This window comes from Branchiostoma lanceolatum, chromosome 18 (assembly GCF_035083965.1).
Source record: "Branchiostoma lanceolatum isolate klBraLanc5 chromosome 18, klBraLanc5.hap2, whole genome shotgun sequence".
Taxonomy (NCBI): Eukaryota; Metazoa; Chordata; class Leptocardii; order Amphioxiformes; family Branchiostomatidae; genus Branchiostoma; species Branchiostoma lanceolatum.
Genome location: NC_089739.1, coordinates 13,019,184 through 13,031,216, shown reverse-complemented (window position 1 = coordinate 13,031,216; position 12,033 = coordinate 13,019,184). Strand labels below are relative to the sequence as shown.

The 12,033-nt window shown below is 40.5% G+C and overlaps 2 protein-coding genes across 4 annotated transcripts in view; both read right to left on the bottom strand.

Moving 5' to 3' along the window:
* LOC136423775 (sodium/potassium-transporting ATPase subunit beta-1-interacting protein 2-like) overlaps positions 1–5,140 on the bottom strand; it is a 35,053-nt gene extending 29,913 nt beyond the window's left edge. For all 3 annotated transcript variants that reach the window (XM_066412062.1, XM_066412061.1, XM_066412060.1), the window contains exon 1: positions 4,984–5,140. In XM_066412062.1, the coding sequence (XP_066268159.1) occupies positions 4,984–5,037 (54 nt within the window). In that variant the 5' untranslated portion in view covers positions 5,038–5,140. The remainder of the gene's footprint in view (positions 1–4,983) is intronic.
* A 1,107-nt stretch (positions 5,141–6,247) lies between these two features.
* LOC136424006 (mediator of RNA polymerase II transcription subunit 16-like) overlaps positions 6,248–12,033 on the bottom strand; it is a 58,555-nt gene continuing 52,769 nt past the window's right edge. Inside the window, exons 9-12 of the mRNA XM_066412406.1 lie at positions 11,046–11,261; positions 9,574–9,765; positions 6,990–7,218; positions 6,248–6,526 (exon numbers count right to left, since the gene is read on the bottom strand). Coding sequence (XP_066268503.1) covers positions 6,400–6,526; positions 6,990–7,218; positions 9,574–9,765; positions 11,046–11,261 — 764 coding nt within the window. The 3' untranslated portion in view covers positions 6,248–6,399. The remainder of the gene's footprint in view (positions 6,527–6,989; positions 7,219–9,573; positions 9,766–11,045; positions 11,262–12,033) is intronic.

The window sequence follows — 12,033 nt, the reverse complement described above, 5'->3', positions numbered from 1 at the left end:
GCGATAGTGCATTTGATAATCGGGCAAAGACACAACAGATTTTTCTCCTGAAAAAAATCAAGTTGCCAAACCAGTCTTCCTTTGTGCGGCTTTGTGCTGTACACTACCGTAGTATAGCCTTGCAATTCTTCTCAACCAAACAGTCTACAACAGCTGTGACAAAAGCCTCATTGTGTATACGCTTCTTAGACCATTCTTTGTCAAGTTACATACCATGCAGTCTTATAAATGATTAACTATTTTGTTGTTAACGGCTTGGAATGTACACAAACATTTAATCTTCAAGGTAGACCTTTAAATTTGGGCGAAAACAACAATGCTGTGTACTGAAACATTGCTTGCATACTACATGTACAATGTAGGTTGAGTTCATTTCAGAGCTGAAAGAAGCCTTTTGTTGAAGTAAGTAAAAGGAAAATTGAAGTAAGCTTCTTAGACTCAACACAACAGATTTAAGTCTGTAGACTAGTCCATTCACACTTGGGGAGGGTCAGCTCAGACGGACGACAACAAAAACACTATATGTGTACATGTAAACAATAGTCAGGGCATAAAAATGTACATTTTTTGTAACTTCTTCAAAAGAAGACAACTGAGAAAGTGCGGAGAGGGATATTACATCACAAATTTTCTTCTGGAAACAAATCTTATCAAAGAATGATTTTCAAAAATCTGTGTGTCTGACTAGAGCTCAATAAAAACTACAGAACAAAATGCTGAGATTGACATAGTTAATTTCAGTTTTCTTCAATATTATGTGATTCATAATACAGAGCCTGTTTTCTTTTCAGCTGGACAAATCACAAGTTGTTTAGTTTTCTGCAATCAATAAATTTACTCTGCAAATTACAGGGGTGTATTTTTAACCCTGGTCTCTATTGAGCAAAACTGTAGCCTGTCAAAAAGCACAGGAATCATCTATAGAAAACCCAGAGTTCACAACAAAACCCCTACAGAGTAGGCGGCAATGTTCACCCATAAATAACTTAGACAACAGTAGGGTGTGATTAGCTAGTGTTCCTATCCTGACAGTAAACATAGCACTCCCAGATTAGCCTTGGAGCCCAAACAATACCAGGGGAGGGCTCAAATCAGTACAGGGTGTGATAAATTGGTTTTTGATATACTGGAGTATTCCAACTATCCACGGCTCAGCTAACATAACGATCCTCTAGGATAATTGTGTCAATATGGTATTCTACTAACTTAGATTGGACGTCATATTTTATGACGTATTCATTTAGCAAAGAAGTCATGTCTAACTAAGGATGGAACAACTTGTCATGTTTTGTAAGGCCACACCAATATTTAATTTCTTGGTTAACAGATTTTTTTTTGGTAATTTTAGCACAAAAAATCATGAATTGATGAAAACAGAAGGCTGGGGTGAAAACTTGCACCTGACCCTGTTCCCTCCTTGAAATTGTGTGCACCAAAGTACAAACTTTCCTCTGAGATTCTGTTTTAGTGTTGATTTTCCAATCTAGCATTTTTTTAAAGAAATTAAAATGGTGTGGCCTCAGAGAAAGTTGATTTTCCAAAAGCTGGCCAAAGGGTATGATAAATAAAGCCTATATTTCTTTTGTTCCACATTTTGTAGCTTTAATACCAAAATTAGATCCAAAGCAATGAACCCAGAAAACGTTTTATCAAATCCCCGTTTTTTATCAAAAAAGAACAACATACACAATCTTCAATGTCAAACTTTTTAAAAAAAATCTAGCACCTAAAAAAGGAAATAAACATCACAAATTGGTTGTCATCGAAGCATGTATTTAGCTCAGTCAATCAAAATAACTTCCTTCCTCACTAACAACACTAGTAAATTGAAATCATGTTCCTAACTGTATCTAAACTGAAGTTAATAGCTTTAAACCTGGGGCAATAGGTAGAGAAGGTCATGCGGGTTCAGCCAAATGTGTTCTGTCAAACAAACCTACCGTTTCTCGTGGGAACGCTGCCCCAGGCAGGACACAGGCAGCAATGTTTCCACCACCTTTTCAAGTTTCAACAGTCGTGAATTTCTTACCCTCCAAGCAGAGGCTCCGCTCTGGCTGGTTTTTGACACATTTTTAGACATTTTTGTCCATACCGGCTTGGCTCCATGAAGACAATGGGTCAAAATAAAAGCCTGACAAAAACGCCTAAAAACACGTCAAAAACCAGCCACAGCAGAACCTCTGCTTGGCTTTCTGGGGTACTGGACTGTTGCCAGCTTTAGATTTTCAGGGACCGGTCCTGGAGACAGCCCTAGATTCTACCATGCATGTCTTCCACAGAGTTTTTGCTGATTTTAATATAATTATAAGATTTTTGATATACATTTGTACCATTATATCAAATGTCAACTTTTGACACAAAGTGTAAGCGAAAGTATAAACAATGTACCTGACAACGAACAAAGAAATGTACTGATTCCTCGATCTCGTTAAAACTGTGAGATAATGATTTGTTTACAAGGTTTACACCAGTCCTGACTTTTCATAGTATCCAAAGCAGAGAATCTGGTGTGTAACTTGTCACTGCTTCTAGTGTTACCGTTACACATTCCTACAATCTTACTTTGTGATCTTCAATTTAAAACAGATCTAATTCAATACAGAGGGAAAACAGAGAGTCTGGGGAGGTCCCAGATCTTGATTTCCTTCAGCTCCTTTCTTGATAACGATCTTGATGAAGCCAATAGATAGCGATCACTTGTTTACAATGAGGCATACAAAAGGTATGTGAACCCCTCTGTCATTAGAGGGATATGGTTGGTTAGCACTTATGTGATACAGTGCAATATTTCCTATTATTAACTGTCTCCCTGTTGTCTAACTCTATACCTGGTACCAATTATGTACCAGAAGTCCACAGCTGTAGGAAAAGGGTCAAACGATAACAGATAACCAGTAAAATTCTGTAGTCTCTACCAGACTTACCGCGCCAGCTATAGGCAGAACATTTGCCGGAGACTTCGGCCATGGAGGGTAACATTCGCAATATTTGACCCTATCTCTGTAGCCGACTCCCTTCATACAATTGACTCTATTTTGGCCAATTTCTACTATTTTCCCAGCAACCCACGGAGGCTGGTAGAGCCTAACAATTCTGATTTCTGGCCTTGTGTCTTACCAACATTTTGCTACAATCTGTAACTATTATACAAACATGTTACCAGTAAATGATGGAGGCCTGTATCCTCTTTTCCATCACACGTAGGCAAGCTATTTCAATTTTCCATAATTCCAAGGTAGGGAAAAACATTTATTTTCGAAATTTATGCAATCCATAGAAAGGTGACAACATCTTAAAGCTTGGCATTATTCCAAAGCAATCCTCCTGAATTTAGCACAAACCACTATCACTTGAACCCCCCCATGCAGGCCCCCAGTAATCTGAGAATCTAAAGGGTTTTAATGGAGTCCTGTAGTAAGGAAATAGTTAGTGGCTAAAGATCAAGTGATAAGAAGGAGTTAAAAGTGGCTGAAACGGATCTCACCAAATTCTCTAATGGCAGAATTACTGGCAAGCAAGCAATTTGTCAACATAGACCAGTACTGTAAATGCAGAAATGTTCGCAGTGGTTTTATCTTCACGTTTTTCGCAGCGACCATTTCACCACGAACTTAAAACCACTGCGAATATTTTGGTCCGATACTGTAGCAGTATGGGAATATAAGACTGCCGCTACCTTAAATCCACTGCGAACACACCATTTCCCTTAGCGCGAAATAAAAACACACAAACTTAAATGCATTTACAGCTATAGACTTCTAATATCTACAGAAGGCACAGGTTTCACTTCTCCAGACACCATCGCTGTCAGAAACATTTTCAAAGAGCACAACAACATCTGAGTTCAATTTGGCTTGGATTCGAACCAGGCACGCTAGTGGGAAGGTCAGCCTTATCAAGAACTGGAACTTATCAATAAGGAAAACACGTTTCCCAAATTTCCAGCAACTTGTCAGCGACCACAAAGCACAACCATCTGTATTTTTGGTTCAAAGATATTTCCTCACAGATCTTAGACTAGAGTGTTTGTTTTGTTTGTATACCTGGTAAACACAGCAGGTTTATTCTTACAGCTGTAGAGTACAAGCTACATAACAGGGCAGATTTATTTGATCCGCTCACCCTGCTCTTTTCGACAAGTGTGGTGGGTTCTTTAACATGCTGGAGGTGTGGTTTTCCTCAAACACAGACAGTCCTATCCGAGGGACGTCGCTAACCGAAGCTAAACATTCATTTTCAAATGAGGAGAGTGAGAAAAATTGGTGTAGAGTACCTTTCCAAAGGGCAAAACATTGGGGACTGTCCAGGGATTCGAACTCAGGACCTCTGGGTTCTGAGTCAACAACCATAACTACAAAGCCACCATTGTGTGTGGGGATATTGTTGAAATTTCAGTAAACAGCACGACTAACCTTGTCGTCTGGACTACTACTACTTGACTCAAGTGGTTGGCCATTTTTTTTACTAGGGGTGGGAGGGGGGCACTATATGTCCTAAAATACAGTAACCTAAACCTGAGTTCCTAGCAAAAATTAAACATTTCCAGACCAGATTACAAATTTTACACCATATATGAGCTATCGATCCAACCTATTGCTGCTAAATGTTCAGTTAAAACCGTATATTTTAGTCTAATTTTCAGTAGTTTAAAAATTATCGAACATCTAGGCGGCCATGATGATTTGGTGGTCTGTGTGTGGTTGCGATTTCAACATGTGGTGTTTTGTTTGTTCCAAGCCTACAGGAACCGCTACCGAACAAACATGGGTGCGATTTAAATCTACAACTCTCTAACCTACTCTGTCTATCGTATAGAAGAGTTCCAGAGTCGTAGGAATCGTCAAAAGGTTTGTAAAATTGAGGAGAATTTTGAAGTAGGCTCTAGCGCCGGTTGTAGCCTCAAGGTTTGAGTGTCGCTGTAAGGAGGAAAAATCAAGGAATATCGGGCGACTTGGAGGATAAGAAGGTAGAATTTTGACTCACCAGTTGAAGAAAACATATCGCTATGAGAGTACATCTCCCGCTACAGCAACTCATCGTGAAAACTGAGGAAAATCCGCGATTTCCTATCGTTTGCCGTCCTGTCGATCAACCTCAAACTTTTTCTGTTTATACCGCTGCACGCAGGGCGGAGGAAATTACCCTTCCGCGAGACACAATATAGTCCTCAGAACAAAACTCACCCTTCTTCAATATGATCAATAATTCTTGACAATTAATGAGTTGGTTTAATAAAAAATCGCATTTTGAAAAATACCTTTGTATCAAATTATGATATTCGACAAGTATTCCTTATCTATTAGCGCGGAGTGTTATTAAAGTTCATCATGACGTCATTGACCATATTTGGGCAATACACATTTGTAAGCTGAAATCACCTGTTTGTCTGGACAGGACGTGTAAAGTTTTCCTCACAAAACTCTCCAAAAACGTACATTTTTCCTCAAATTTTTTCCCTAAAAGTTATCCTACCATAAAAACACAAGAATGAGACATTAAGTGCAGGTTTGGAGTATTTTAATGGTCTATAAAATAGGTAATAACGTTGGGTTAGACAGGATGTCTAGTCACTTTTGCCAGGTGAGTAACTAAAGGTAAACAGGTGTAACGTTAATACACATGACCAGGAAGTTACTCAGAAAATCCGCTATTTCACAGGAAACGCCTGGGTGTGACAAAAAACCTTGTGATACTGGCTGTTTCTTTTTCCAAAGGAATAAAAGTCCACGGTATTCTATATCATTCTTCAGCATTATAATCTTGATACTTCCAAAACGTAAATGTTAACTGCCCAAGCCAGGCTAGAACAATGGTATCTCTTCTGTATGGAAAACAATAGGACTAAATACAAAAGGTACAAGACAGTGGTCTTACAAAAGAAAGTGACATTGTGTATTCCATTGTTCTAATTGCCAACCACAAAAGTACATACAAATGGGAATGAAATAAGTATTCAAGCTATTTTGGTACTAAAAAAAAGGCCAAGCATACATAGAAAAAATAAACAATGAATATATGTAACTATCTTTAAAGGCATCCAGAGCATTTTATGACGCTTGAAGTTTGAATAAAAAAACAATTTCTAGTCATTCCTACACATAGTAAGATTCAATAACACTTTACCATTACATATCGACATTCAAGGAGCAAAGATACGATGTTGTTGTGTGGTGAGAACTAATAGAAAATCCAAGCGCTAATAGACTGTTCCTGACTTTCCATCATAATTAGCAGTTCGAAGCAATGAGAGAGTGACTGCATGTCCGTCAAATATTTGCATTTTTATGTTCTATTTTGCATTTCTACGCTTTGACGTGGCAGTTGTTACAGTTCAGAATTTTGCTCCATAGAAATGATGAATGATTATTGATCTTGATATGTAGAGATATTTGCCGGTTGTTAGTCATCATCTTCAGTCACTTTTCTCCACTGCCCTCCACACAGACACTGCCGTGCCCATCGCTGGTCCCACGCCTTCTGGGCCGACGTCTTGGCAAAGGACTTCAGTAGGGATGTGGAGGAACACCTGGGGGAGGAAGCACAGCAAATAGAACAGCCATTAGCAAAAAGTGTCATTAAAATGTAAGAAAAACTGGAATGTTTGCAAATTCTTGAAACATTTTCTAAAACATGGTACTCTCATATCTACTTTTTTTGTGAACATTTGTAAATATCTATAACAGTTTATAATTATATAACAATAATTCGAAGATATTATAAATATCACTAAAAAAACCGTGTGGTGACTTGGAATGAACATACTTTAATTTTTTTTAATTTTATCTTAAAATTCTTCTATTTTCGTGGGGACTTAATATTTCTGCAGCATTCTAAGTTTGCAGTTGAAGCTATTCTATAGTAGAGTAGAAATATAACATTGGAAATGCATATTGGCAGTGTCATGATTTTGTACTGGAGAGTTCAAGGCAAAAAAAAATGCTGCAAACATTTTGAAATTTACATTGTGTAGAAAACAAAGCCTTTCTCACCTGCTGCATTGTTTGACGTCCTCGGCAGGTGAGACCCCCAGGTGTACCCTGCGTACGATGTCGTGGGACAGGTGCTCACCTCCTGAGCGCCACATGGGGTCCGAGGACGGGTATGACATCATGTGGGATGTCGTCTGGCCGGGGGCACTGCACAGGATGGGAAATGTAAGATTGTTAACCCTCTCCCTGCTGCCTAACCAAAATGACCTGCCAAACGGACACTTCAGGTCTCATTCCTGTGTTAGGCTGTTCCATTGGAATCAACGTTGAAATACGCAACTTTATGACTAAAAATCTAGAAAACATAATAAAATGATGGAGTCGTTTTACTTTCTGTTGAAAGCACACGTGTTCGTCATGCAGCAAAAAAAGATTCACCCAAAACTAACCGTGACAACGATATTTATCGCATTTCAAACTGCAAGTACCCACTATCCGCACGAGGCCGCTGTTGTACCTCCAGCGCCGACCGCAGCACTCATAGAAAAATGCGTATCGCACGTATCCTATCGCTCGAATGACGAAACTTTCCTACCTAATTCTGACAGTTGTAAACAAGCTTTCATCTCATATTCTTCTTATATCAAGTCGGGCCGATAAAAGGCAATTTATGATCCACCTAAACACACGCCTCTTATGCCCGGTTATTGTTTTTGGACGGATTCTTTGGGAGTATACACGTGGAGTAATACAGGAATGAGACCTTAAGTGTGCTAAAGGTTAAGTAGTTGCACAAGTAAAAGGGAGAAAATTTGATTTACCCACAATTTTATATAGGATACAAAGTAGTGCTGTCTCCAGGACCTGTCCCTCTATCCCAGGACAGAAATTTGCTTGCTGGGACAAGCAAAAATGTCACCTTAGCTGTCCAAAAAAACTGAACTTCAGGGCATAGAATTGATGAAAATGCATTTTTGTAAGGTTGTCAGTTTGATCCCAGCCAAGTCATACCAAAGACTTTAGAATAGTATTAACTACTTTTTCTGCTAAGCACTCAGTATTCAGAAAAGGTATGGTAGTTGAACACACACTTCACTACCCATGGATTAGACCCCTGCTATAGGGATTGCACAATGTTGTGTGGCCCATTGGGCTATCGAAACAGATATGGGCACTGCCTTATGCACTTACTATCTGGTAAGGGAAAGACGTTAAAAATTCAAAGAGGAAAATGTACTTCTTCAATGTAGCCACATCAATACGTTATGTACAAATATCAACTGACTTGTCCTTGTAATAGTTTGATCAGTGACTTATAGTCAAACTAGTGGCCACCTCACTTGAAAGTTCATCTGTGTTGGAAGAAGTCATTCTGAATGGAGTTTAAACTGTCAACGCCAACACAACAAATTTTCTGCATAATGTGACGTCACAGAAGCAGTGGATGGTTCATTCCTTGAAAAAGTTGTAACTGTTCAGTCGAAAATTTGGGTAAGTCCAATTTGTTGTGTTGGCTTTTACAGTTTAAACTCCATTTAGTGGCCACCTCTGTGTAAGGACCATCTGGTCCTTTGCGGACACTTTAGTTTTGGGTGGTCCCTTAGATTATTATTTTTCCCACTGACCCAGGCAACAAGAAAACTGTCAATAGTGGCCACTTGTACAGCTTGTGACCAGGGCTGTCTCCAGGGCCCATCCCTCCATCCTGGGATGGAAATTTGCTTGTTCAAGGGATGGAAAAAAATTCATCCTGTCCGTTAAAAAAAATCTGAACTTCATGATATGAAATTGATAAAAATATATTCTCGTAACAGAATTAGCAACAAAAATTAACAACATGGGCTCCGAAACAATGAGTGGGACGGAAAAAATTCAAAACTGGAGACTCCTGTTTCCAACCGATTTTCAGTCATACCAAACTAAAGCATTCTACAGTAGGTGTCCATGAAGATTAGCTGCTTACAAGTCTGGTATGTTAGCTAATGGACAACTTTGCAACAGAACTGAGTCAGCTTACAGATGTGACCTATGTGGCAGAGACTGTCATTCTCAAATAGGACTGTTTAGCCATAGTCGATGCTGTAGGGCTGATGTGAATTAGGATTTTTACCATGGTCAATACTGACCAACAGATTTAAAGGCATCCAGAGCATTTTATGAGGCTTGAAACTTGAACTCAAAAAACTCCAATTTCTAGTCATTCCTACATATAGTAAGTTGCAATAACACTATACCATTGCATATAAACATTAAAGGAGCAAAGATACGATGTCGTTGTGCGGTGAGAACTGATAGAATATCCAAGACCTAATAGACTGATCCTGGCTGTCCATCACAATTAGCTATAGCGGTTCGACCAATGAGAGAGTGACTGCATGTCCGTCAAATATTTGCATTTTTATGTTTTAATTTTGCATTTCTACGTTTTTGATGGAGGTGGGCAGGGCTACTAAATAATGGTATCGGCCTATTTACACTAGGCGCGTGAAACTAAAAGATCACCATGTAGCTTATTTTTGTGCCGCTTTTGAGCACTTTTGATAAGAAATCCGTCCGGAAATGTGGTAATCAGTGGCATTACATGTCAATTTCATAAAGATTACAGCAACTAGAATATTTCCAGTTTTCAAGCCTCATAAAATGCTTTGGGTGCCTTTAAAAAGTATCCTTAGTATCCAAAGTGTGATGATGACATACTTCCCAACTTGCACCAGGATCGGTTGTTTGCTCTGGGGACGTGCCATTATTCCCTCGGCGGGGGGTGGAGAGTCCAGGTTGGGGACCATCATCCGGCTGGGCAGCAGACAGCACTCGTCAACCAGTGAGTCGTCCCAGTCTGGAGAAAATGAGAAATAAATATTCATGAGAACTACATCCTTAACATAAAAAAAGGTAAAGTGATCGCACCTCAGACTGAGGACAAAGCATGACGCTTTTTCGTTAGCTAGTAGTGCAATGCAGCTTCGCTACGGCTCGCGTGTTTGACCGCGTGGTGTAGAGGTCTGCGCACTCTGCCTCTCACCACATCTGGTTCAAATTCCGTAGAGCCAGCGGACCGAGTTCGCGCACGCGCCTGGACACGACTGGAAAAGATGCGCGTCGTCCAATTGGATGGGGACGTCAAGCCGGCAGCCCCGTGTATGAGGGAGCTTTAGGGTGCCAAACCTCTGCACATAAAAGAAAGAATCCTTAACATCAACACTTCTAACTACATAAACTGGGCTTAAGATAAAAGAAAAGCATCTGACTGGGCAGCAGGCAGCACTTGTCATCCCAGTTTGGAGGGAACACAGCATAAAGGTTCAGTCATTCACAAGAACAACATTCTTTATGATATGACTAAAAAAAAGGCCTTTTCATACAACATCTGTACATCTTCCATCTAGATCAACTGAAGAAAGAAAAGCTTTTTTAGTTTATCAAAAGACATTTAGATTCTATAGTACATGTATTTCCAAAAAGAACTTTACCATATGATAGTATTCAAATAAAAAATGTCTTGTCTTTCATCTTTTTGTGACATCGTGTGGCGCAATCGGTAGGGTGTTTCGCCCAGAACCGAGAGGTCCCGGGTTCGAAACCCCGATATGCCCCGATGTTGTGCCCTTGGGAAAGGCACTTTACATGACTTTCCTCACTCCACCCAGGTGTGAATGAGTACCTGACTTCGGTTGGGAAGGTCGCCTTGAGGTCACCTGCTGGCGCCGAATGGCAGCCGCCCAGACCCTTGCGACAGTTCCACAAAGTGCAAGTGTGGAGCAAATATGCATCTGTTCTGTATTATATGATTGTAATTTGTAAACCCTGCAGCAATTCAGCACTGGCTGCCATTGTACGGGTAATTTCTGACCAATAAACTGAACAATTAACCAAGTTATCGTTGTCTTTGCTTCCCACAGCTTATGTTTAGCAAGATTTTTACTTGACCTGCAAAGTATTGCTCTTGGCATGCCTGTCTATGTGTCTCTGAGTCTGCTTGTCTGTGTGTGTGCATGTGCTTGTGCATGCATGTTTCTGACTTGTTTCCCACCAAAGGCTGAAGGCATAACTATGCTAGTATTAGAGGACCAGAGGAAAGGAGACAGCAAATGATAAACAGCCAACAAGACAACCCACCAATGGACAGCCTTTCCTCTTTAGCGCACATCCAGGCTTTGGTCAGCAGCTTGAACAGCAGCTGGAGGCTGTCCAGGTTATCCGAGGTCGCGGTGAAGACGGGAAGACAGCTGGACTTGATGAGGCCCCAGATCCGAACCATCACGAGCAACTCTCGCAACATTTGTAGGAACTGGGCATCTCGGAGGAGGGTGGAGCCTACGCGGTTAGGCATGCCTGAAGGAAGGGGGGCAGAGATATGGTAAATATAAAAAGATATATCTACCTCTAAAAAATCATGACCATAGCATGTTCAGAACATAAGATTTCAAAAGTGAAAGTTCCCCTGCAGTACCATAGAAAATTGCTAGAGGGCCCAAAATCCAATCATTTCAAGGTCTCACAAAGACCTACCCACCTATACCAAATATGAAGACAATCCATCCAGGCATTCTTGAGTTATGGTCTTAAATTCCTGTGGACACATTCCTGTGCAATTCCTAGAATTCTTGCAAACTGCACACAATATATATACCATTAGGCTCGCCCCTGAGGCATCGCCAAAAATAATGACATGATGTAAAGTTGCCCATCCATGCTGTGTTATACTGACCTTGTTGAGTGCAGAGACAGCAGGTATAGTGTGACCCTGCTGTGTTATACAGACCTTGCTGTGTTGGTAGCAGAGACAGCAGAGACAGCAGGTACAGCGTGACCTTGATGTGTCATACTGACCTTGTTGTGTTGGTAGCAGAGACAGCAGAGACAGCAGGTACAGCGTGACCTTGATGTGTTACACTGACCTTGCTGTGTTAGCAACAGAGACAGTACAATGATGATCTTCCTATATCTATACTGATACTGAGCTGTGTGGGCAGCAGAGACGGCAGGTACAGCATGACCTTGCTGTCTTATACTGACCTTCCTATAGCTATCTCGGCAACAGTGACAGCACAAGGACAAATACTGACCTTGCTGAGTGGGCAGCAGAGACAGCAGGTACAGCGTG